At 39.2% G+C, this 24,346-nt stretch overlaps 1 protein-coding gene across 1 annotated transcript in view; it reads left to right on the forward strand.

Moving 5' to 3' along the window:
- LOC122562670 (P2X purinoceptor 4-like) overlaps window positions 1-24,346 on the forward strand; it is a 42,682-nt gene that overhangs the window by 16,246 nt on the left and 2,090 nt on the right. The window contains exons 4-9 of the mRNA XM_043715714.1: window positions 3,224-3,296; window positions 7,974-8,070; window positions 12,838-12,918; window positions 13,005-13,146; window positions 14,513-14,649; window positions 19,915-20,008. Coding sequence (XP_043571649.1) covers window positions 3,224-3,296; window positions 7,974-8,070; window positions 12,838-12,918; window positions 13,005-13,146; window positions 14,513-14,649; window positions 19,915-20,008 — 624 coding nt within the window. The remainder of the gene's footprint in view (window positions 1-3,223; window positions 3,297-7,973; window positions 8,071-12,837; window positions 12,919-13,004; window positions 13,147-14,512; window positions 14,650-19,914; window positions 20,009-24,346) is intronic.

A 24,346-nucleotide genomic window follows, 5' to 3' on the forward strand; every position in this document is an offset into this window, starting at 1 on the left:
CAATTTTGAAATTATCATTGGCTTCTGAATTTCATATCCCATGCTGCATGTCAATAAACGCGATGCTCACCCATGTGATTTAATCTCAACTCACTTCTTTAAAGGACCAATTCAAAGGTGGCATTTGGAGGAGTTGGGATGTTTAGGAAAGAGTAACAATTTTACAAGATGAACTCAGGACACTCAAAGTTTTTGCCTTCATTTCATAATATCTCCTGTAGGCACTGTTGGATATAGTAAGGAACTGGAAGGACATCATTTTAAATTGAAGCCTGCTGCTATCAGAAAGAAGGCCTGGTTAAAGTTGGTGGAATGATTTGGCAGGAGTTTTGTACTTCACACCAAGATCCAATGCAGGATGTGGTCTAATGACCTAACCATATCAAGAAATACAAGCAGCTGTAAATTCAACAACATCCTGTAGCCACTCACTCTCATTATGCTTGCCAAGTCATTACATCAGTTTCTCACTCACTTAACTTGGGACATATAGTAATCACTTACTCACTTGCTCTGCATTTCCTCAACTTACCAGTTATCCATTCACCCCAATCAGCCACCAGCAGTAGGAGAACTACTGGGTTAAGACATGCTTTACAAAAATTCACAGACCTGTAGTTCCACTATTGCTGGAGAAAAGAGCATAAAAGACAAGGAGGGAAGAGAACCTGTTGTGGGCTGCTATAAATAATGCAACTGATATCAGAATAATAAATCACAGAGATCAGTGACATATCTGCATCTCTAACCATTGGTGATGAAGATACTGAGACCTCGCAGCTTCTTGGTGACAGCAATAAATATTTACATTCCGCATTTTATTGAAGACTCATGTAATGTTGAAGAAAACAAAGTGCTCGAGAAACTGAACATGTCTGGCAGCGAGAGAAACAAAGTTAACATTTTGAGTCCAATATGACTCATCAGACTTTGAAAGTTAACTTTATTTCTCTCTCCACAGATGCTGCCAAACTTGCTGCATTTCTCCAGCGCTTTGTTTTTATTTCAGATCTCCAGCATCCACTACTTCACTTTTATTCACATCATGTTGCCTTTGTTTTAGCAATGGATGCACTTGATCATTTTAATTATACTAAGTAATTGGCCATTGCAAATTCTAATTCTGCTTGGGCCATCACACATAGAATAGCAGTCCATGGACTAATTAGGTCACTCTTCCATGGAGGCACTTGTTTCTTCTGAGGGTGGACTGTTAAAGAACATAATCTCAGCAGGTATTAGCGCACTATTGTTTAAATAGTTCCCATTGGAAGAGCAGAGTTTTCATTTGGAGTTTCACAGTTTGCAAGTTAGCATGAGCAGAGTGTGTTGGCTGCAGTACCTATGGAGAGTCCATGATTGAGGATGCATTCCACTCTAAGCTGTGTACTGCTGGACACCATTGCTGAACCTCAGGGGTCACTGATGAAAAAGATAACCCCGGAGATGTAGTAGCATATCTGCAGGGAATGCGCAATCACGTCACATGTGCATAACAGCAGAAAGGGTAGAGGAATCCAGATCATATTTAACATATTGATACGTAGATGTCTTTAGACCCCTGCCTCCTGTATAACTTCACTTCCAGAAATCAGATACATTTGGTTCTGCTATAATGTGTGTTTCTTCAATGTGAATTGTCTTTAACCCGATTGGAGAATTTAGACCGTTATTTGTAGAATCCGAACTTTCCTTACTGGTTATAATGCGATTCCAGTCCCATTAGTTTAAATAATGTGGCTGTTGCGCGATTTTCTTAACGCGAGATTGCACGAGAATAAAACTATCATGTTACATCAGAATCGACTGTGAATCAATGCACACCTTGTCCATAGCCATGCAGACTGGATTCCAACATTAACAGGATGACTTATCCTTTAGCCATGGCCTTTGCATGTGTCACAGATTTTTATGAACATTTTCAGTGCTTGTGGATGAATGTGAAGACATGAATTGTTGGGGACGATTTGGTGGATGTGCAGTAAATGTTTAATGGACAGCATGGCTTTGTATTTGAGGAGCTGGGCCAGGTGATATGATACAATAAGATCCCTTTTAAGTTGTGTTATTCAGCACTGTTTTGCCTCAGGATCACCCAACTGGATAGAATGAGATCGATATAGTGTGCTTAACATCAGAAATTTAGCTTGTGTTTTGTGCCATGGCTGGCAGATAGTGCATGATCTGATTGGTACTATTTTGGAGTGATCTTTCTCACTATCTGGCAATCTTTCATTCTCTCCCTCCAACTATCTGCCACTTGTTGCTTCTCTGCTCCACTCATGGTTCCTTTTTAGTCCCTTTCTTGCATCCTGTCTCTGTGAGGGTTTCAGAGACCAAGTGGTGAGCAGGGAAGTGGAAGGTAGGAGAAATTCTGTGGGAAAGGCCAGGAGCTGGAGTTAAGAGGAAATAGTTAACATATTTCTTATCAAAATTATAAATTTAAAACAAAGTTATTTCATTTATCAAAATAGGCATTTAGGAGTGTACAGTGTTTCAACTTAGAGTATAATGTTTTTAAATATTTTAAAATATTATTTAAATATTTGGGGTAGCACAGTGGCTCCGTTGTAGTACTGGTTCTTTTAGAACACCAGCGTCCTGGATTCGATTGGGTCACACTGTCTGTGAAGAGTTTGCACATTCTCTCCGAGTCTGTGTGGGTTCCTCCCACAGTCTAAAGATGTGCAAGTTAGATAGATTAGCCATGTTAAATTGCTTTGCATTGTCCAAGGATGTACGGGTTTGGTGGGTTAGCTGTGGTAAGTGTGGTGATAGGGAGGATTGCTGTTTGTAGGTTCAGTGCAGATTTGATGGGTCGAATGGCCTCTTTCTGTGCTACAGGGATTCTATTTTTTGATGGAATGGTCCCAGAAAAGTAACTATAACTTTTACATTGGTTGCAATGGGAAAATCTGAATTGCTTAAAATTATTTCACCTAAAGTTGCACTTCTTAGGAATGCAACTACAACTTTAAGTAAGGAATCACTATAGTTACTTTTAATTAAATCTCATTGATTAACAACGTTTGAATGGTTGTTAAGTCCCTGGCAAGCAAAGCAGGGCCTGCAAGAGAACTCGTGAGTCATCATGCTTTGCCTGTTTACTCTCATATAGGTGTTCTGCCAAATCAATTGTATATGATAGAAGTAGAGAATGAGGATTGTGTTTAATTTAACTTGTTTAAAAAGTTTGCTGAAAGATAATGTTTATCTTTTTCAGTTGCCAAATGAAAGTACAAGATGTAAATCAGACACTGATTGTGCAGCTGGACAGCACAGTTCCCATAGTAATGGTATGTTAAATTTAATTTTACTGTCAGCCAGAATGCAGGATGAAGTACTAATGGTAAACACTGCAGAGTTGATCCTTTATTGCTCTTAAACACAATATTTGTTTTTTTCTAAAAATAAAAGTTCTTGGTTTTCAAATTCTGACTTGGAAAGTCATCTTTTTTTAAAGTGAATGTGATAACAGAAACTTTGATAAACCTTGATCAAATCTGTATGTATGACGAATCCCATTCCTTTTACGTATCACTGAAGTTGTAATTTTTTATCTGGTTCATGGTATAACTAAATGAACCAAGTAATGGTCGAGAAAAGAATCGAAGTCAGAGTGCAAGGTTTTAAATCAGAGATGACCGCTTCATTCCTCCTTTTCTCTTTTTTCCACCAAACCCCCAACGTCACCAACAGTGTTAGAGAAATTACGTTTGGAAATTGGGAATTTAGGATTGGCCAACATCCAAAGCACAGGGCACTGTAATATTCATAACAATACACAAAGTAGGTGACTTTGCAAATTTTATAAACTGGTTGGACAGTTGTAGGATTAAGCAAAATCTGAAAGAGGCAAAGTGTCCATACTTTGAGGTCTGGAGGTAGATTGAATTTGACTTTAGTCTTTATTTAAATGCAGTGTGAAGGCAAGATGGAGGAGAGCAGGTAGGATATTATATTTGCTCCTTAGAAATAAGAAGAATGTGAAGTCTTAACAACTTGGACTATAATACTGATTGATCTTCAGGTCCCCAGTTTTTTTTCCACACATGCTCAGTAGGAAAAGCATCCACCACTGAAAACAGCTTTAACTTATTTTACCTTAAACTCTATTGTGCCTTAGACCTAACAACATATCCTTTCAACCGTGGATTATACTGAAAATGATGTGGAGGTGCTGATGTTTGACAGGGGTGGACAAAGTTAAAGATTATATAACACCAGTTAATAATCCAACTGGTTTATTTGAACAGGACTCTCCTGCTCCTCGGATGCTGCCTGATCAGCTGTGCTTTTCCAGCGCCACACTTTTTGACTCTGATCTCCAGTATCTGCGGTCCTTACTTTCTCCTAGAGGTTTATTTAGAAATTATTTCCAAATTGCAGATTTGTATTTGCAGAAACATTTCTATTGTGTTCAAAAAGCGCACAATCTGTAGGCAGGCAGTCCATATGACGTTTTATAAATTCCTACTTTGGAAAAAGAATCGGTCTGACTCAAGGTTGGAATATAGACAGACTCTAACCTCACACCTTTAATGCATTTTCTGAGCTGAAATGTCACCATCTTTCATTAAAACTTAAGTTATCTTGGGAATGTGACTTGAAAGAAGTTCTGGGATTTACATATTAATGAATCGAAACCTGCAACCCATTCTAAGTGATTAAAGACTTAACAGCCACCTAGGTTTGTTGAATACATCGCACCAGATGTATGACACCTTGATCTTTTTCTATAAATTCTGTGTCCTATGATCCTGCCCCACTAGCTACCTGACAAAGAAGCAGCGCTTTGAAAGCTTGTACTTTCAAATAAATCTGTTGGACTGTAACCTGGTGTTGTGTGATTTTTAACTTTATACTGAAAATAGCATTGTGCTTTCCTGATCTCTTAATTGTGGAAAAATACCATGCTTATGAAACATGTAATTCTGCCTAAAGTGACTCATTTTTCTCCATCATGAGATATATCACAACACAGAAACAAAAATAAGTCCACAAAGAAAATAGGAGCAAATTACTGCAGATGCTGGAATCTGTACTGAAAAAAAAATTGCTGGATATCACAGCGGGTCAGGCAACATCCAAAGAGAGAAAGCAAGCTAACGTTTTGAGTTTAGATTGCAGATGGTCGGCATAGAGGAGTTGGACCAAAGGGCCTGTTTCCGTACTGTACATCTGAGTCTATGACTGTATGAAGTGAAGTGCACAGGGGGCAGTGTTTATGTAATAGTTGGAGGGTGGCGGAGGTGGGGATTTTAATAGTTCAGATTAAATGATAATAATGTGGATCTGAACTACAACCATCCTTTCTCCACCCCAACTATTGCATAAATCCTGCACAAGTGTGTGGTGCGATTCTTGCTAGGCAGCAGTAAGATGCCAGTTAACAGGAATTAAGTGCTTGTAAAACACCTCATTAATACAACTCCCGTCATTAATATTCACACTTTACCAAACTCTCCAAACAAGTTAGGTTGTCAGGAAAACTTATCAAGGAAGCCAGTGTGCATATCTGGCAGTTTCAGCTCGACACTTACTCTAAACCACCTCAGTCTTGAAGACAGGCACCAACAGCTCAGGGGTCAATCCATGGGCATGGGTTGCAATCCTCTGTCAGCTACATATAAGGCATCCAACATCTTCCAACCTAGTACAACTATCATGACAGGTCCATGATACACTGTAGGTGACTTATGTGCACAGAGATGAACAACAAAGTGGATTGGTAACTAGCATCAAGAAGGTTGCATAGGAACACCTTTGCATGGACAGATGGGGAGCCAGCTCTGGGAGACCTTGTAGATGCACAGCCCCTCAGAATTCATGAGATGTGCAGGAGGCTCAGATTTTTCTGATCTAGACTTCATTTATTGGCCATGAGTGAGTTGCACTGCTGACCTAGGCTCTCTATGTTGTGGCACACTAAGACCGAACTCTGCTGGATGCTGGAGCGGGACCTGAAGGCTGTGCAAGTGAGAGTCCATCCTCTCTCAGTGGCTGTCAAAGTTACTGTCAAAGTTGGTCAATTTCTTTGAGACCAATTGCTTCCTAGGGAGTGACAGTTGACCTGTGTGACATCTCTGTCTGACACCCATAAATGCATCAGAATAGTGACTGATTCCATCTGTGCAAAATCACTAGCTATTTTTGTTTTCCCAAGATGAGGTCAGTGCTGCAGCTTGGAAGGTTGGATTCTGGAATAAAGCTGGTTTTCTCCAGGTACAGGATGCCACCAACTGTACACATGTACTGAAAGGGCCATATTACAATGCATCAACAGGAATTCATCAACAGGAAGCAGTTCTATTCATTCCATGTTCAGGTTATAGGTGATCACCATTCCATCTCCTGGAGGTGTGTGCCTGCTACCCAGGCAGTTGTCATACATCCTGAAGTACTCTTATGAGCTGGTGTGTTTGAGGATACACAGGTCTGACAAGGCTGATTTCTGGGTGAAAAGGGCTACCCACTGTGACCTGGGCTCAATATTCCCCATTGCACAGTCTCCTGACTGATGTGCAACATAGGTTTAATGTTGCCCATGATAGGGTTGTGGTGGAGCAAAATTTTGGGCAGCTGAAGGTGCAGAGCTGCGGCTTGATGGGTTGTGCTGGGGTGGGAGATCATGACCTAGGAGCAAGGGTAGGCAATGCAGCCCCTCAAGCCTGCTCCACCATTTAATATAATCATGGCTGATCTCATCTTGCATTAACTCCACTTTTCTTCCTGCTTCTCATAACCTTTCAACATGTTACTAACTAAAAATACTTCTCCTTCTTCAATTGACTGAACATCCCAGTGTCCATCACACTTTGGGGTAGGGAATTTCATAGATTTACAACCCTTTGAGAGAAGTAATTTCTGCTCATCTCTGTTTAAACCTGCTAAACTTTATCCTAAAATTATGACCTCTTGTTCTAGATGGCCCCACAATAAGAAACATTCTTTCTAAATCTACTTTGTCAATCCCTTTTCGCATATTTTTTCTTCAACTAGATCTCCTCTCATTCTTCTAAGCCCGAGCAAGTACATACCTTAACAGTTCAATCTCTCCTCAAGACAGTCCTTTTTTCTCTGGAATTAATCTAGTGAATTCCCTCTGAACTGCCTTTAACTCAAATATATCCCTTCTCATGCAAGGGAACCAAAACTATAGCAATACTCCCGGTGCAGTTTCACTATTACCTTGTACCGTTGCAGCAACACATCCCTATTATTGTCTGTGCAGCACCTTATCAAATACCATCTGGAAGTCCATTTATACTACATCTGCAGGATCCCTATTATCCACTTGTTCTTTGAAGAACTCTAGCAAATCAGTCAAATATGATTTATTCCTCATAAAACCATGCTGACTGTGATGGATTGTGCTTATACTTTCTCAAGTACCTATTATTACTTCCTTAAGAATGGATTCTATTTCCTTCTGACAGATGTTAAACTAACTGATCTATAGTTTTTTACTTTCTGCTTCCCTACCTTTTTTGAATAAGGGTGTACTATTATATTTTCCCAATTCACAAGAGTCTTTCCCGCATTCATGGAATTTTGGAATATTATAATCAGCAGAGCCACTATCTTTGATACCACTTCCTTTAAGACTCTAGAATATAGGCCATCAGGCTCTGGCAACTTGTCTGTCTTCGATCCCAATTGTTTGCTCTGTACTTTTTCACTAATGATTATGATTGTGATTGTTGTAAGTTCCACTCTTTCTCCAGTCTCGGCACTAACTGTTATTGTTAGGAAGGTATTAGTGTCCTCCACCATGAACACTGAGTCAAATATTGATTTAGATCAGTGTTCTCTACCATTAACTCCCCAGTGCACTGCATAAGTCAATTTCTACGTAAGAATAGATTTTTCTTCATAATATTTCTTTTTTACTACTTAGATTTCTATTGAGAATAGACAGGTGTTCCTTTTTAGTTACAAATGTTATTGTGACTTTTTATTTTTATTTTTAGGGATTTTAACTGGAAAATGTGTCCACTATGATGTAAACGTGAAAACATGTGAGATTTTTGCTTGGTGTCCTGTGGAGAATGATACAGTTATTCCTAAGTAAGTAAAATATTAGTTAAAAGTCTTATTAATAATTACCAATTAAATAATGGTTAGAAAATGTACAATACCGTGGGTAGCATGGTGGCTCAGTGGTTAGCACTGCTGCTTCACGGCGCCAGGGACCCAGGATCAATTCCAGCCTTGAGTAACTGTCTGTGTGGAGTTTGCACATTCTCCCTGTGTCTGTATGGGTTTCCTCCGGATGCCCCGGTTTCCTCCCACAGTTCAAAGATGTGAATTGACTATGCTAAATTGCCCATAGTGTTAGGTGCTTTAGTCAGAGGAAAATGGGTCTGGGTGGGTTACTCTTCGGAGGGTCGGGGTGGACTTGTTGGACCAAAGGGCCTGTTTCCACACTGTAGGGAATCTAATTTAATCATTCAAAACCTATGAGCCTTTTCAAGATTCTGTGTCTGGTATGCTTTCCCTTATTGAGTCCAGGAGTTGGGAGGTCATGTTGCGGCTGTACAGAACATTGGTGAGGCCACTGTTGGAATATTGCGTGCAATTCTGGTCTCCTTCTTATCGGAATGATGTTATGAAACTTGAAAGGGTTCAGAAAAGGTTTACAAGGATGTTGCCAGGGTTGGAGGATTTGCGCCACAGGGAGAGGCTGAAAAGGCTGGGGCTGTTTTCCCTGGAGCGTCAGAGGCTGAGGGGTGACCTTATAGAGATTTATAAAATCATGAGGGGCATGAATATCATAAATAGACAAAGACTTTTTCCTGGGGTAGGGGAGTCCAGAACTAGAGGGCATAAGTTTAGGGTGAGAGGGGGAAGATATAAAAGAGACCGATGGGGCAACCTTTTCACACAGAGGGTGGTGTGTATATGGAATGAGCTGCCAGAGGATGTGGTGGAGAAAGATATTGTCAAATCTTGAAGGGGAGAGAGTTGATGTGGCCCTTTTGTGGGGGTCGCACCTAGCTGATGTGGGGCGCTTGGGGCTGAGGCAGGGAGGATTTGGTCGGGTGTTCTTTTCATCCTTCAGCTCGAGGGGTGGGGGAGTGGCCATTCTTATTTGGGAGGGGTCTTCCATTCCTGGTGTTGGTCTGGATGAAGGGTGAGTCTGGATGGTTTGTGATACTTGGGGCTCGAGGGTGTGGGTTTTGGGTATGTACTGCCCCCCTCGCACAACCTTTTGGGTTCATATCGGATGTGTTCTCCAGGCTGACGGCCCTTGGGCTATGTCATATAGTTGTCGGGGGAGATTTTAATTGTGTTTTTGATCCCGAGGTGGACAGGGTGCCTATGTGCTGTGCGGGCGTGTCTCTGTGATCTAGGCAGCTGGTTGATTTGGATGGGGAGCTGGGACTGGTGGATGTGTGGGGGGTGTCTTCACCCTGAGGGCGGAGATTTTTTTTTTACTCTGACCCACGCGGGTGCCACACCAGAGTTGGTGTGCTTTTTGTCCCCTCAACCTTCTGGATTTGGTGCTCTCCTGTAAGGTGGTGAGTGTGGCTGTTTCTGATCATGCGGCAGTCTATGTGGAGGTTGAGGTGGTGGGATGGACCCCCGGTGCTGGTGTGTGGATCCTTTCCTATTGGGGAATGGTGGGTTCGTGGAGTGCTTCTTGCAGGGGTTTGAAGCTTTCTGGGACATTGACGTGGGTGCGGCCAGCGGCCCATCGGTGATGTGGGGGGGACTGCATGCGGCCTGATTGTTTTGTGTTCTGTGACCCGGGGAGGGTCTGCTTGGGGCTCGCCTGGGGACGGCCAAGTCGGAGTGTGCTGATGGGCCATCCATGATTAAGTTGTGGTGGATTGAAGCCTTGGGTGCTGCTCTAGCTTGGGCAACGGAGAGGGAGATGCTGTTTGTGAAGCGGAAATTGTTTGGTTGAGGTGTTGGACCAGGCAAGTGTCTGGCATGCCTTGAGGAGGGAGGAGAGCTCCCCGGTCCATTGCATCTACTGGAAATGGTGCTGGTATTTTGACTAGTGGTCCTGGGAAGACCGGCTCAGCCTTTGGAAAGTTTTTTTTTTGAGTTGTGCCGGTTGGGGGGCTGCGCAGATGGAGCGAGGAGGATAGAGTCCTTGTTTGGGAATCTGGATCTTTCAGGCGTGGCCTCGTACCAAATACTCAATATAAAACATTCTGTTGCAACAATTACTTCTTACTTCTCCAAGTTAACTCCAACTCTACCTTACTTCATTTAACCTCACTTTACCTTAGTTTAACTGAAGCCACATTTACCCTTAATTTAACTTTAACTATTAGTTTGGCTTGAAACAAATATAACCCAATTCAAATGAAGTGCCCAACTTTGCTCTGTGTAGATCTTGCTTTGTGGTTCTTTGCCTTCTCTGAAGATGACTTCATGCTTCTCAAATGTGGTCTCGAAGGCTGACTCCTGAAAAGTCCTTTGTTCTGTTAACTTTTTCCACAAAAAGTGCTCATTTGCAGAAACTCCTCTGGCACTCAGCCAATTAATTAACCAAATCCTGATCACAATGTTCAATCCCAGCCATTCAGTTGTACCAACCACTGGAAAGTCTGCAAAAAGAAATGAAACATGACACATCACATTGACAAATACTTGAAATGACAAACACAACCCTGTTGACACTGCCAAGTCCTCCTTACTAACATGTGGGGGCTAGTGTCAAAATTGGGAGAGCTGTCAAGTAACAGCCTGATATAGGCATACTCATTGAATCAGATCTTTCAATGTCCCAGATAACACCATTACCATCTTCAGCCAATCTGATTCACTCCCTGATGTCAAGGAACAATTGTAGGTAGTGGAGGCTCTGACAATGGAACTAGAGATTTGTGCTCCAAACTGCTGCAATCCTAGTCAAGTGGGTCTAGCTCAGGTACAAAATTGGTATCTATCTGGCAATTGCCCAGGTATATCCTGTACACAAGAAGTAGGACAAATCCAACCTGGCCAATTACCGCCCCATCAATCTAATCTTGATCATTAGTAAAGTGATAGGTGGTGTCATCAAGAATGCCATCAAGCAGTTCTTGCTCAGGAAGAATCTGCTCACTGACACTCAGTTTCATTTTATTTAGGAATCATACCTAGAACAAAGGAATATGACTGGGATGGTTGAAGATCAGTCATTTCAACTTCAGGAATTCCTCAGGGAGAATTCCTACCCAAATCAACTCCAAAATTGGTGGTGTGGGGACAGTGAAAAAGGTTATCTTGGAGTCCAGTGGGATCTTGATCAGATGGGCTGATGAGCCAAACAGTGACAGATGGAGTTTAATTTAGATAAATGTGAGATTTTTCATTTTGGGAAGGCAAATCAGGGCAGGACTACACAATTAATGGTAGGGTCCTGGGAAGTGTTGCCAAACCAAGAGGCATTGGAGTGCAGGTTCATAGTTCCTTGAAGTTGGAGTCACATACAGGTAGGGTAGTGAAGAAGGTGTTTGGTACACTTGTCTTTATTGGTCAGTGCATTGAGTATAGGAGTTGGGATGTCATGTTGCGGCTGTACAGGACATTGGTCAAATGACTTTTGGAATAACGTGTTCAATTCTGGGCCTCCTGCTGTAGGAAAGACGTTGTTAAATTTAAAAGGATTCAGAAAGAAATTACAAGGATGTTGCCGTGGTTGGAGGATTTGAGGGGAGCTATTTTCCTTGGAGTGTCAAAGGCTGAGGGGTGACCTTATAGTGGTTTATAAAATCATGAGGGACATGGATAGGGTAAATAAAAAGGTGTTTTCCCAGGGTAGGGGTGTCCAAAACCCGAGTGCATGGGGTTAAGATGAGAGGTGCAAGATATAAAAGGGACATAAGGGCAACTTTTTCATGCAGAGAGTGATGTATGTATGGAATAAACTGTCGGAGGAACTAATGGAGGCTGCTACAATTACAACATTTAAAAGGCATTTGGATGGGTATACGAATAGGAAAAGTGTAGACATTTATGGGTCAAATGTTGGCAAATGGGACTAGATTAATTTAGGTTATCTGGTCAGCATGGATGAGTTGGACCAAAGGGTCTATTTCCATGCCGTACAATACATTTTGAAAGTGGTGGTGTCAGAATGGTACAGCAGTGGCATTTTGGACCCATAACCCAGAAGTCACTGGATCAAAGTCACCCTCTGCTATTTGCATGCCCCTGTTAATCCTGTGAGCATGCACATTCCCAGGGAATATTACTTAGAAAATATCTAAACTTTGATAATGGAGTGCTGTAATGGTGTTGTGGTAATGTCCCGACCTGTGAATCATTAGGACTGGGTTCAAGCCCTACCTTCTATAGAGTTGTATCGTAACATCTCTGAACAGGTTCATGAGAAATTATCTAAACTGTGAAAGTGGGCTGTTGTAGCATAGTGGTAGTATCCCTTCTTCTGAGCCAGAAAGCCTCCATGTCCCAGTTGCTCCAGAGGTGTTTAATAATAATCCCCGAAGAGGTTGATCAGAAAATAAATAAGGGAATGATTGCAGACCTAGCAGTGGCCATCTAAGTGCCTGTAGGATTCTCGGTTCTGTTAGGCAGTTCTCCAACCGGTGAGCGAAACATTGTCAATTCTAAAAGATTGGATCTCTTAATTAAGTCAATTGCTAGTTTTCTATTTTCAGAGATAGATTACCTTGAACCTTGACATCAGCTTCAGTATGAAGGAATGGGTGTAGATATGTGGCATACTTATACTTATTTAATTATAAATAGCAAGAATTCCATTTTCATGGAATACATCGGTGAAACAGAAGGAAATCAAAAAGCATTGAAAGGAAAATTAAATACAAGTATGGTGGTATTCATATTCATGTTGTAAATGTTTTTGGTTCATAGTCCTGCAATTCTTGGAGCAGCTGAGAACTTCACAGTGTTAATAAAGAACAGCATTACCTTTCCTAAGTTCAATTTTTCAAAGTAAGTATAGCAGTGCTTTGAATTGCTCATTTGTAAATGTACGCAATATAGTAATAAACTGACGGATTTGTTTTCTGTTACTGCAGGAGAAATATTTTGACAAACGCAACTGCAAGCTACTTAAAATCTTGTATATTCAATCGAACTACTGACCCTTTCTGTCCAATATTTCGTCTTGGGGATATGGTTCAAGAAGCAAAGGAGGATTTTCAAAAATTAGCTGTTCAGGTTTGTTTTGCATTGTTCAGATAGAATCTGTTTAAGACCTCAACATCTTCATCTGTAGGCCTTAACAGACTTCTACTGTTTAAATGATAGAGTCTCCCTAATGAGCACTACACAAAAATAGCAGTTTCTCAAGAAATTTATTTTATTATTATGAGAGCTAAACTTCTGAATAATTAACATCCTGTGCATAAAAACTTAATATTTTATATTTTTAAAAAATATAATTCTTGATAATCAAGAGACCTGGATTCAAACATGGTTATGATCTAACAAAACAAATTACTACTGATTAAAAAGGTGTGAAAAGGAAGTCTAAATTATAATTTTAAAGAATGACACTGAATAGGACAATTTTCTAACCTATTGTTAGAATCGACATTTCATAAATTAATCTCAGTTCTTATTTGCCTATAATAGTCTTGATTTTTCTCCTTTCTTCTCCTATCTCTCTGTGACTCTAATTTACAATAAATGTGCTGTGAAGAATTGTCGTACATTTAATCTTTTCCTTACTGTCTTTTTTTTCTGTCACCTGAAAGCACTGATTTATTTGTTGCCCTGCAGCATATTGCCAAATGGCTATCCTTCACCTACAGAAGTGACAACAATGATGTCAAGATGACAACTGTCAAAATTATGGTAGAATGCTTTGAAGGTGCCAGTGTTGGACTGGGGTGTACAAAGTTAAAAATCACACAATGCCAGATTATAGTTCGAGGTTTATTTGGAAGCACTAGCTTTTGGAACACTGCTCCTTCATCAGGTGGTAGAATGCAGCACATTACACTGGCTGTCTTTGGTCTACTCAACCAAATTTTCCTTCTTGTCATTCTTAATTTTTCATTATTTTGTTCTGTTTTGCTTTCTAACTCACTTTTTTCAGATTTTTTTTCATTTCTTGCTTCTGAATGTTATCACTTTTCCCTCTTCAACCATTTAGTTTTCACTGTACATGCTACAGAATGAGAAAGATGGGAGAACTGATGTGAAATAGTTCTGGATTAGCTGGGGAGTGAGAAGTTGACAAGTTAAACAGTGGCCAATGTTATCTTACTGTCCTGGATAGTAGTTGTATCGTTTTCACATGATCAAATGACTGTTGGCACAGGAGTCCCCTCTGAAGTCCCATCATAGCTGACCCCAACCTTATCATTTTATGATATATACATACTTTTAGCAGAAATTACTAGACCTAACATTTGAGTGAAAGAATATTTTGATTTCTAGACACCAAGTCTTTCAAAATGGAGTTCTCATTACAATGAAATGATAGCAAGACAAAATGTCTAGATGTCAGTAAAGACAGAGAATTGAATGAACTTTTATTTCATACACAATCTATCCTTTGATATTATCTGTTTTACAGGGTGGAGTGATGGGGATTTTAATAGAGTGGAACTGTAATCTGGACCAATCACCATCTAAGTGCATTCCAAAATATGTCTTTCGGCGCCTTGACAACAGAGACTTTGCTGCAACAGTATCGCCTGGGTACAATTTTAGGTATATACTCACTTAAAAAGTATTTATCAAATAAAGGTCAAACAACTGCAAAATACATTTCAATATTTTAGCTTCTCTAAGGGTTCAGTACCTTCCCACTGTGGTGTTAAAGTCTGAAATCCAGGACCACAATGTCTAGTCTTAATCCTTTGGAGCTTGAGTAGTGGAGGGAGAGGAGAAGAAACCAACAAGGAGTGTTTTTTATATTACACTCCTGTTTCATTGTTGTAGGCGGGATGTACATTTGTGGGTGTTTGAAGAAATGAGGATCATTTTGATTGTGAATAGTTGAGTGATCCAATGATTATCATTTCAAAGGAATGGCGAAAGTAAAGAGTATACCTCTGCTGAGTTCAATTAACTCAAGAATAGAACCTGCAACTTTGTCTTTAAAGACCAACAGGCACTTCTGTGGATAGGGTGCATCATCAAGTAACAATATTTGATTGGATTTTAAAAAGTTTCTGTCCTAGTTTTGTAAGTTGTTGTTGACTGTTAATTCTTGTTTTTGTTACAGTTCCCCGTCAAGGGCTGTTTAACTTGACTGACATTCTTTCAAAAGAGTATTACCTAGAACCTGTGTGCAAGTTTTCCTTGTGGCTGAATATTCCTTCTAGCAATGCATTTGGAAAAGACAAACTCCAAAATTATCATTTTCTGATTAACCAAAGTAATTTCTATCATTAGTGTAGATAAACCTAAATCCATTAATTAGAGATTTTGTTTGGCGGAGTACTTAATTCTTTGAAATTAGAGTTAAATGCAGGGATATACCCTGGCTATCCCATTATGAGGAGTATCCAGACAAAAAAAAACAAAAAGGAAGAATGGCAGAAGATTAACAAATGGTGAACACTATCGTTGTCTCCAAAGAAAAAGATCAAAGAAAATGCAGAGAATTATAGACTAGTTAGATTACCATCAGTTTTAGGAAAGCTGCTACAAGATTTATTAAAAGATCAGGTAACAAAATATCTAGAGAGAGGCAAATAATCTGCATGAATTTTGAAAGCATGTTTAACCATCTTTATTAAATTCCTTGTCCTTATCGATTATTTGTAAAATACAACTCGAGAAACTCATGGTAAGCTGCCAGCATGTAGATTCAGCATCAATGCAGGAGAATGCATTGAAATATGTTACATAAAAGGAACGAAGGCTAGAAGTTAAGGAAAGTTTTTTTTTCTGGACTTGGAGAGAGTGGGAAGTGGTGTATCACGCGGATAGGTACTGGGACCACTTATAATTCATAGAAATGATGAACCATTTATTCAAACATTAGAGAAACACTGGCAAAACTCACAGATTATACCAAATTACAAATTCACGAGCAAAATGTGAGGTGATTCATTTTTGTGGGAATAATAATGAATATACATTCATTAGAAGGTGAGAAATAAAATGAGGTGGAGAAGTGCTGAGATTTGGGAACATAGAATTGTATAGCACAGGAATGGGGGTTTCAGCCCACAGCGTTGTGCAGAACATGATAGCAAATTAAACTAATCTGTTCTGCTTGCCTTTGGTCCATATCCTTCCATTCCTTGCATATTCATGTGCTTATCTACAAGTCCATTAAATGCCCTTATTATATCTGGCACCACCACCACCCTTGACAATGTGTTCCCGACCTCCCACTCACTGTGTAAAAACTCACATCTCCTTTGAACTTTCTCTCTCATTTTAAGTGTATGCCCCTAGTATTAAACATTTCCACTCTGGGAAAAAAAAATTCTGACCTATCTATGTATCTCACAATTTTATAGACTTCTATCAAGCCTCTCCTCAGCCTCTGCTGCTCCAGAGAAAACAGCCCAAGTTTTTCTAGCCTCTCCTTATAGTTTATACCCTGAAATCCAGGCAGCATCCTGGTAAATGTCTTCTGCACCCTCTCCAAAGCTTCCACATCTTTTCTGTAATGTGGCAACCAGAAGTGAACGCAATACTTTAAGTGTGACCTCACTAAAGTTTTATAAAACTGCAACATGACATCCTGATTCTTGTACTCAGTTCCCCGACCATGGGCATTTCTGATATCAGAATTTGTTGCGCATGGGAAAGTTGGTGGTGAGTTGCCTTCTTGAACTGTAGTTCATGTGGTAAAGGGAGAAGATCTAGGATTTTGATCCAGTGATAGTTCAAGTCAGGATGATGTGTAACTTTGAGGAGAACTTGCATGTGTTGTCTGTTGCCCTTGTTCTCCTAGTTGATGGAGGTCTTCAGTTTGGAAAGTGCTGTCAAAGGGACATTAGTGAGCTCCTGCAGTACATGTTATTATGGTATATGTGATACTAACATTGGAGGGAATGAATATTTAAGCTGGTGGATAGGTTGCCAATAACGTGAGCTGCTCCTGGATGTCTCCTGTGATCTTCAGTGATGTGAAATTGGTTTCATCCAGGCAAGTGGGGAATATTTCATCATCCTCTTGACTTGTGCCTTGTAGATGTTAGGAAGATTTTGGAGAGACTTAAATTAGTTCTTGCAGAGTTCCCAGTCTCTGACCTGCTTTTGTAGCCTTGGTATTTAAGCAGATTTGGACATTGTTGCTGTCAGTTCACACATAAACAATTAAGTATCGACAATCCAACTTACATGGGGATGCTGATAGTCATATAAGTTGACTAAAAACAGTCCTTATGTAGATCCTTTTCTACTTTAAACAAGTGCAAATACTCTGGTAATGACAGGACAAGTTAAGAAGTATTCTAGAACTGATCCACTGTATCCAAAGTAATAGACATGGTACTTTGTGGTAAGATCACAGGAACAATCCCAGAACTGAAGCCACATGTCACATCGAAGCTAGAACTATCTGTACAAGCAGGAGGTCTCTTATAAGAAATTAGGGTTATCATTCCACCACAGCTAAGGAAATGCGTGTTAAATCAACTGTACAAAGGTCACTGTAACATTGTCAGAATAAAGGAGCATGCCAAAATTTAGTTTTGGTCGCCAGGGTTTGACTCCAGAATTGAGAAGGCACAACTATGTACAGGTTGTGCAAGAGTTTCTATCAGTGTCATTGGAATGGCCATGGCAAAGAATCCATATGCTAGATAGTTTGAAGGACGGTTGTTTCTCATAGGGGTATACACACATACAACATGGCCTGAACTTGACATCATGAAGACAACATCTTCAGAGAAAAACCATTGAAAGATTACAGGAGATCTTTGCAAGGTTTGAATATCTGGAATAACTTGGACTATTATCACTTACGAGGTTACGGATTGTCTAAAATCCCAAATTATTTAGCAGAGAAGTCCGTTCAGACAATTAAATATTTTATAAAGGTAACTTGAGAACAAAGATCACTTCACAAAAGATTCAGCCAATTTTTGTTAGTCTTCTGGAAGACAGCCCACTCAACAACTCAAAGTTGTCCAACATTGTTCATGATAAAGTAATTTGATTTGCTGAAACCATCCATGACAAAAGACGTTGTTGACAGGAAACTACAGAATCAGGTTTTCCAATGGGAGAATAAGGCCAAACGCTTCATTTTCCAAACAGGTCTAGAAATGTTAGAGGAATTACACCACTGATGAGAAGTGGCTACCAGTCATCAATGTAGCACAGACTGGATTGGTCTCCTACACCATAAAGATGAGACAATGTAGTATGGAGAAGGCATGCAGATAAACTCTTGGCAACCATAATGAATGTGTCAGAGACAACATTACTTGAAGATCCACAAATAACCATACCAAGAGACTTGAATATACCTGAGGACAGAACATTAACTGAAGCATCTGTGGGAGACCTTGGTGGAGAACACAATGACATTGTTCAGAGATTCACATGTTCACTTGTCTCAGGAAAAGATTACATTAGATAATGTTCCGAGTACAGCTAAAACACCAAATGTTAAAACGAATGAGAAAAATAAACAAACATCTGAGGGGTGCACCAACAGCCACTCAGGAATTGACATCCTCTGGAATATCTTACCTACTGACTATTGTAAAATGATTATAAATACTGTGAATGCTTTCATTGCAGGAAACTCTGATGTAAAGAGCAAGGGATGTTGTGTATTTGGTCCCTATAGTGGACTATCACTTTTAAGAGTCTGATCACATAACATTACAATGACATCATCAGTCATTGTGGGCAGGAAAGTCTAACCTTGCTGCCTGCAGAGTAATCACCTCCTTACTAAAGCTCCTGCTTTTGTAGAAGACATCAGCTTCTTGAAATGCAACAGTCAACTCCCCAATTTTGCTATGTGAAATGAGGTGACCTTTGTAGTACTGGGCCATGTGATTTATCTTGTGTTTAGACTTGCTAGTAAATAGATTTAAGTGGATTGCTAAGCTGCTTCAGAGTGCAATTAAAACTCAACCACATTAGGAGTCAAAATTAGGCCAGAATAGGTAGGAGTGGGAGATTTCTGTCTTCACAACGGTGAATGAGATGGAATTTTATGGCAACTTAGTAGTTTTATGGTTTAATTGAGCTGTTGTGGTGGGAATTTAACTTGTGCCTTTGGGACATTAATTCAGTTACCTGGATTACTACTATAGTAACACTAGCAATATGCTTTTGCTGCCATTGACTTGTGCATATGAAGAGCAGCAAATTTAGGAACATGCAATGATGGAAGAATTTTTTTAAATTGTGCAATGTAATGAACCATTTAAAACCCAGCTTTCCATAAGGATAATTATATTTTAAAACATTTTAAAAAGTGTATGTGCACATTAAATATAATTTTTCTGCTTTGCTTAAAATTCCTTTTTGAATAAGTATATTGAATGGATGGTTCTTTATAATGTCTCTGTGCCAAAACTAATGAGTTGGGCTACATTTGGATACAGGTACTGAGTTGGGTATAAAAATGAGGGTATTTGAATATTGCATAATTTCATGTGTAACATTTGTATCCCTGTCTCCCACTCTTTTAACCTGGTCTTTATTTTGCTGATGTGATTGGGACATAAAACAATGTGAGTGCATTCAAAATTTGGTGAAGCCATCTGATCCAAACTGGACAATTTTGCAAATTAACTTGAGAAACAGACCATCTCACAATTTAATGCACTCCTTTCAACTTGCAGCTCTCTATTATCACACAGTTAAGATTGCAGACCTCTCAATGCTGCTTTGCATTCAATGCATTTCTCCAGCACAGAGTTACTTTTGTGCTGCAATTATAGTGAAGGGTAAAGGTTTATCTTTGGTTAAAGTATCATAAGAATAATTGAAGAAAAGTCACTGTTTATAATTTGTGAACTGTATGTTATTTCTGTTTAAAACCAGATTTGCTAAATACTTCGTAAATTTGAATGGAATAGAAGTAAGAACATTGTTCAAGACGTATGGAATACGATTTGAGGTTGAAGTTTTTGGACAGGTGAGTGTAAGTTTTATTATTTTCCTTTAATTGCTTTGCATAACAGCTTTAGAATAAAAATATTCAGTTAACTAATCAGAGTTCTTGATCTTGAAATATAGAACAATTGATTCATGTGAGTAGATTTTCAAAAATCTTCTGCTAGCTCAAAGTGGCCTGAAACAAAAATGTAACTATATTTGCAGATCCTAGACAAGTGGTCTAGCTTCCTTGCCTATATTTCTACTTGGGGAAAAACAAGGACTGCAAATGCTGGAAACCAGTCTAGATTAGAATGGTGCTGGAAAAGCATAGCAGGTCAGGCAGCATCCGAGGAGCAGGAAAATCGACATTTCGGGCAAAAGCCCTTCATCAGGAATACAGCTATTTAAAATATATTTCTACTTATGTGAAACAAGTAACCTTGACAGTCACACAATAATCTAACTGGAATGTGCACAGCAGCTGACTGATCTTCCAATATCTTATGTGCTCATAATCTGTGTCCTCAATGCTATTTATTTGTAATTTTTAAGATAACCTTTTTCAAACTTCACATTACAACTCTGGCAGCAGACAGTTGTAGTATCTGATGCCAGTATTAAATACAAAGTTAAAAATCACACAACACCAGGTTATAGTCCAACAGGTTTAATTGGAAGCCTGTTGGACTATAACCTGGTGTTGGGTGATTTTTAACTTTGTACACCCCAGTCCAACACCGGCATCTCCAAATCATGAGCATTAAATACAAAGCCATGTTTTTTGTGAAATTTATAACACAGAACACAGGGGTAAATGTAGGGGAATGGGTCTGGGTGGGTTGTGCTTCGGCGGGTCGGTGTGGACTTGTTGGGCCGAAGGGCCTGTTTCCACACTGTAAGTAATCTAATCAGAAGTAATAAGTAAACTGGCACCTTATGAACTTTGTACTCAATAAACAGGCAAAAATTATATACCTCAAATACCGGAATTTTACTTTATTGTCATAATCTCAATGTCTGGGTAGTCACTTGAGGGTGCGAGTGAGAAGGTTCTCTACCAGTATGTTTTATTTAAGGTGTAGTTGCATTATTCTATAAATAAAGTCTAACAGTGATGTGTATACCCCCGCATTATTTTTCTACGATTCAAGTGTGTTTTTATATTGATTATGTGGACCACTTGATCAATCAGCACACTCCTGGATGCATAGGTACTAGTTAATAAAGTTTGCTCTAACACTCATACATTGCACTTGTAAGCTTTGTGGTTTGCTATGATTTTTACACTGAACCTAAAGCACTTTAGAACACTCTCTTCCATTGGTTTTTATTTATCCCAGTTGCAAAGTAATGGTCTTTCTAACTTTAAAAATGATAGTTTTTTTTTCCAGCAGTTGTCTTCATAATATAAGGAGAATGGTAAATTTCATTTTTTTCCTGATCTTGAGCATCTATGCATTTGGATGTACATGTGGAAGTATTTCCTACTACCCCCCCCAAAAAATAGCAGTGAGAGCAGTCAGTATAAATTTAACACTCCCCACTACCATTATTACTTGTATTAGTTGTTGTTGTTGTGGTCCAGTTGTATAACTGAAAAGTGCAGGTAAAAGTGTAGCCAACCATTTGCAAATGGTATATGAATATTGTATTGTAATGGCTTCTTTTATTTCTTATAGAGGTTCAGTTAATAATGAAGTCAGGACTGATGAGTCTAAGATTTTACTTAGCTTCTTGAAGAGGGAGAGCAATAGTATAAGGTATCAGTAAAAGGACTTTTGGTAGCTTAACAACTAATAAATGCTCCCCATTCATTCCTGCTGCATCATTCTGATTCATCTGTGCAACTACAACTGTAAGTTCCTCAGTTGTAAAACTATCAGGAAATCAAGAATATGAACCTACAACAAGCAACAGAGTTTGATTTTTGATTAAAGGAGTAATGGCTCAAATGATTCAGGAGTTTCAATGAGTGATGAAAGCTGGTGGGGATGTATGGACAATAATGCTTGCATGAACTTGGAAAAATATGATCTAAAGTGAAAGGCTTAGAAGAGAGACTGAACAGCTATTTTCATTATAAGGTGCTCTTTGTTGCAGGATACATAAGTTAGAAGTTATTACTGGAGCAAAAACTGTTGGTAGAAAGAAATCAACAGGAAACTAATGCCTTCCCAAGTTCCTGGGTAATTTAAAAAGATTGCAAGACTTGAATATTTTCCTTTTGTTTGCTGAAAACTAGTCCTTGTAATGAATATGTGCTTCTAACAAGCATAAAGTGAGTCACATCAAATGCTTGACTGATTATTTTAAATTATTTGTTTGTGTAGCTATTAGCACACTCTCAAGATCATTCACAAATGCTGTCCAGTTGTGGAATCACATCTAACATTAACATAGCAATGCCGTAGCTGGAGTTGATTTGCAAACCAGTTAGCACCTTGTTCTAAGTGATTGTTTGAAATTTGACATTGTTGCGTTTGTCCTGATGTATGCAACATGAAAATTTCAATGTTTTATTAATAGTCAAATATTTGTTATGAAGGGGAGGTGGACTCTGGTAACCAAAATCAAAACACACAGGGAGTGGCACCTCACCTCATAATTTGTTAACCTCCCCTGTCACCCCTGAATCTGTTATAAAGGAGTGGGTAAATGAAAGGAATTCCTGATATTCACTTTGAGTAACAATTAACAATTGATTTATTTAACTCTAATAGTAAACAAATTAACAGAATTACTAACAGCCCAGACAATTCCTGCCTAACTACTACCTAACCCCTAACTGAACTAAATTCTTTTGGTATGCTGTTTGAACAACACAGGTCCCACTTATTCAAGTAATAAGAAAACAATAAATTAAAACTGGGTCTCTCAGACTTCACACAGAATGGGTCTTCTCCGTTGATCTGCTTTCCGAAACACCTCTTTCCATTGAATTCTTGTGACAGTATGGTTCTGTCTGAATTCTGCTGTCTGGGATAGTAGCTATAAGTGCCGTGGTATATTTTATAGATAGATGGTGCTTTTTAGAGAGCATGGAGATTTTTTGTGAGAGTCTGGTATTTATTTCTCATTGGCATGTTTGCTGTCTCTTCAGATGGCAGTTGGCTCACTCCAACATTTTTTAAAAACCCTTTATACATATCTCCATAACACATCAAATTCATAATAATATGATTTGGTTTAAAGTTGTCAATACCATCAGATTTAAATTCAATTGGCTTTCAGTATTCAGGATCCTGGATCAGTGGTGCTGGCAGCAATTCAGGCAGCATCCGACGAGCAGCAAAATCGACGTTTCGGGCAAAAGCCCTTCATCAGGAATAAAGGCACAGAGCCTGAAGCGTGGAGAGATAAGCTAGAGGGGGGTGGGGAGCAGAGGAAATGACCTCTCTGCCTTTATTCCTGATGAAGGGCTTTTGCCCGAAACGTCGATTTTGCTGCTCGTCGGATGCTGCCTGAATTGCTGTGCTCTTCCAGCACCACTGATCCAGAATCTGGTTTCCAGCATCTGCAGTCATTGTGTTTACCTCTTTTCAGTATTCAGGGCCTAGTTTAAACTAATTGGCTAAATTCTAACTAGTGGCCAAAACATCAAAACAAACCTAAGGTATCCAATTACACAGCTAATTGATACATTTCAATTTTAGAACTGTGTGCATCTACAGCTGCTTGTATATACATCTTTCCACCTCCAAGCTTTATCTCTTAAAGGGTCCACGCATTTTTCTCCACTGTCATTAATACCAACAAAATCTAACTTCCTACTTTCTAATTCTTAAGTACTCTACACAACTTCGTGACATAGTGTATTTGCAAACTAGGAAATAACTAAAGCAGAATTATTGTATTTGTTGTGTTTGAATTTGATGGTTTTAACATACTTTTTTTTCCCTCATTGTGCTATGATTATTAGCCTATAACAATGTGCATTTTTTGGGATTTTTTTTCTATATTAAGGTTACCAATGTGCTTCACTGGTATAAACAAAAAAAATGACTAGTAGGAGATACTCAAGTCGTAATCTTCAGTTGTAAATGATGCTTTTAAACAGGAACTTAAAGTAAGAGGATATACTGAAGAGATAAATCGATCTGAGCAAAATCAACAACTAGTAATGATTGATGGGATGCTGTACAAAGGATAGAAAATATAGGAGTGGGGGAAGGGGAGAATTGAGAGGCTGGGCCAGTTAGAAAAATAGGCAAAAGTGTGGAATGCCAGAGTTTAGATCAGAGTGGTGCTGGAAAAGCATAGCAGCTCAGGCAGCATCCGAGGAGCAGGAAAATCGATTCTGATGAAGGGCTTTTGCCCGAAACGTTGATTTTTCCTGCTCCTTGGATGCTGCCTGACCTGCTGTGCTTTTCCAGTT

The sequence above is a fragment of the Chiloscyllium plagiosum genome, chromosome 25 (assembly GCF_004010195.1).
Source record: "Chiloscyllium plagiosum isolate BGI_BamShark_2017 chromosome 25, ASM401019v2, whole genome shotgun sequence".
In the NCBI taxonomy this organism is placed as follows: Eukaryota; Metazoa; Chordata; class Chondrichthyes; order Orectolobiformes; family Hemiscylliidae; genus Chiloscyllium; species Chiloscyllium plagiosum.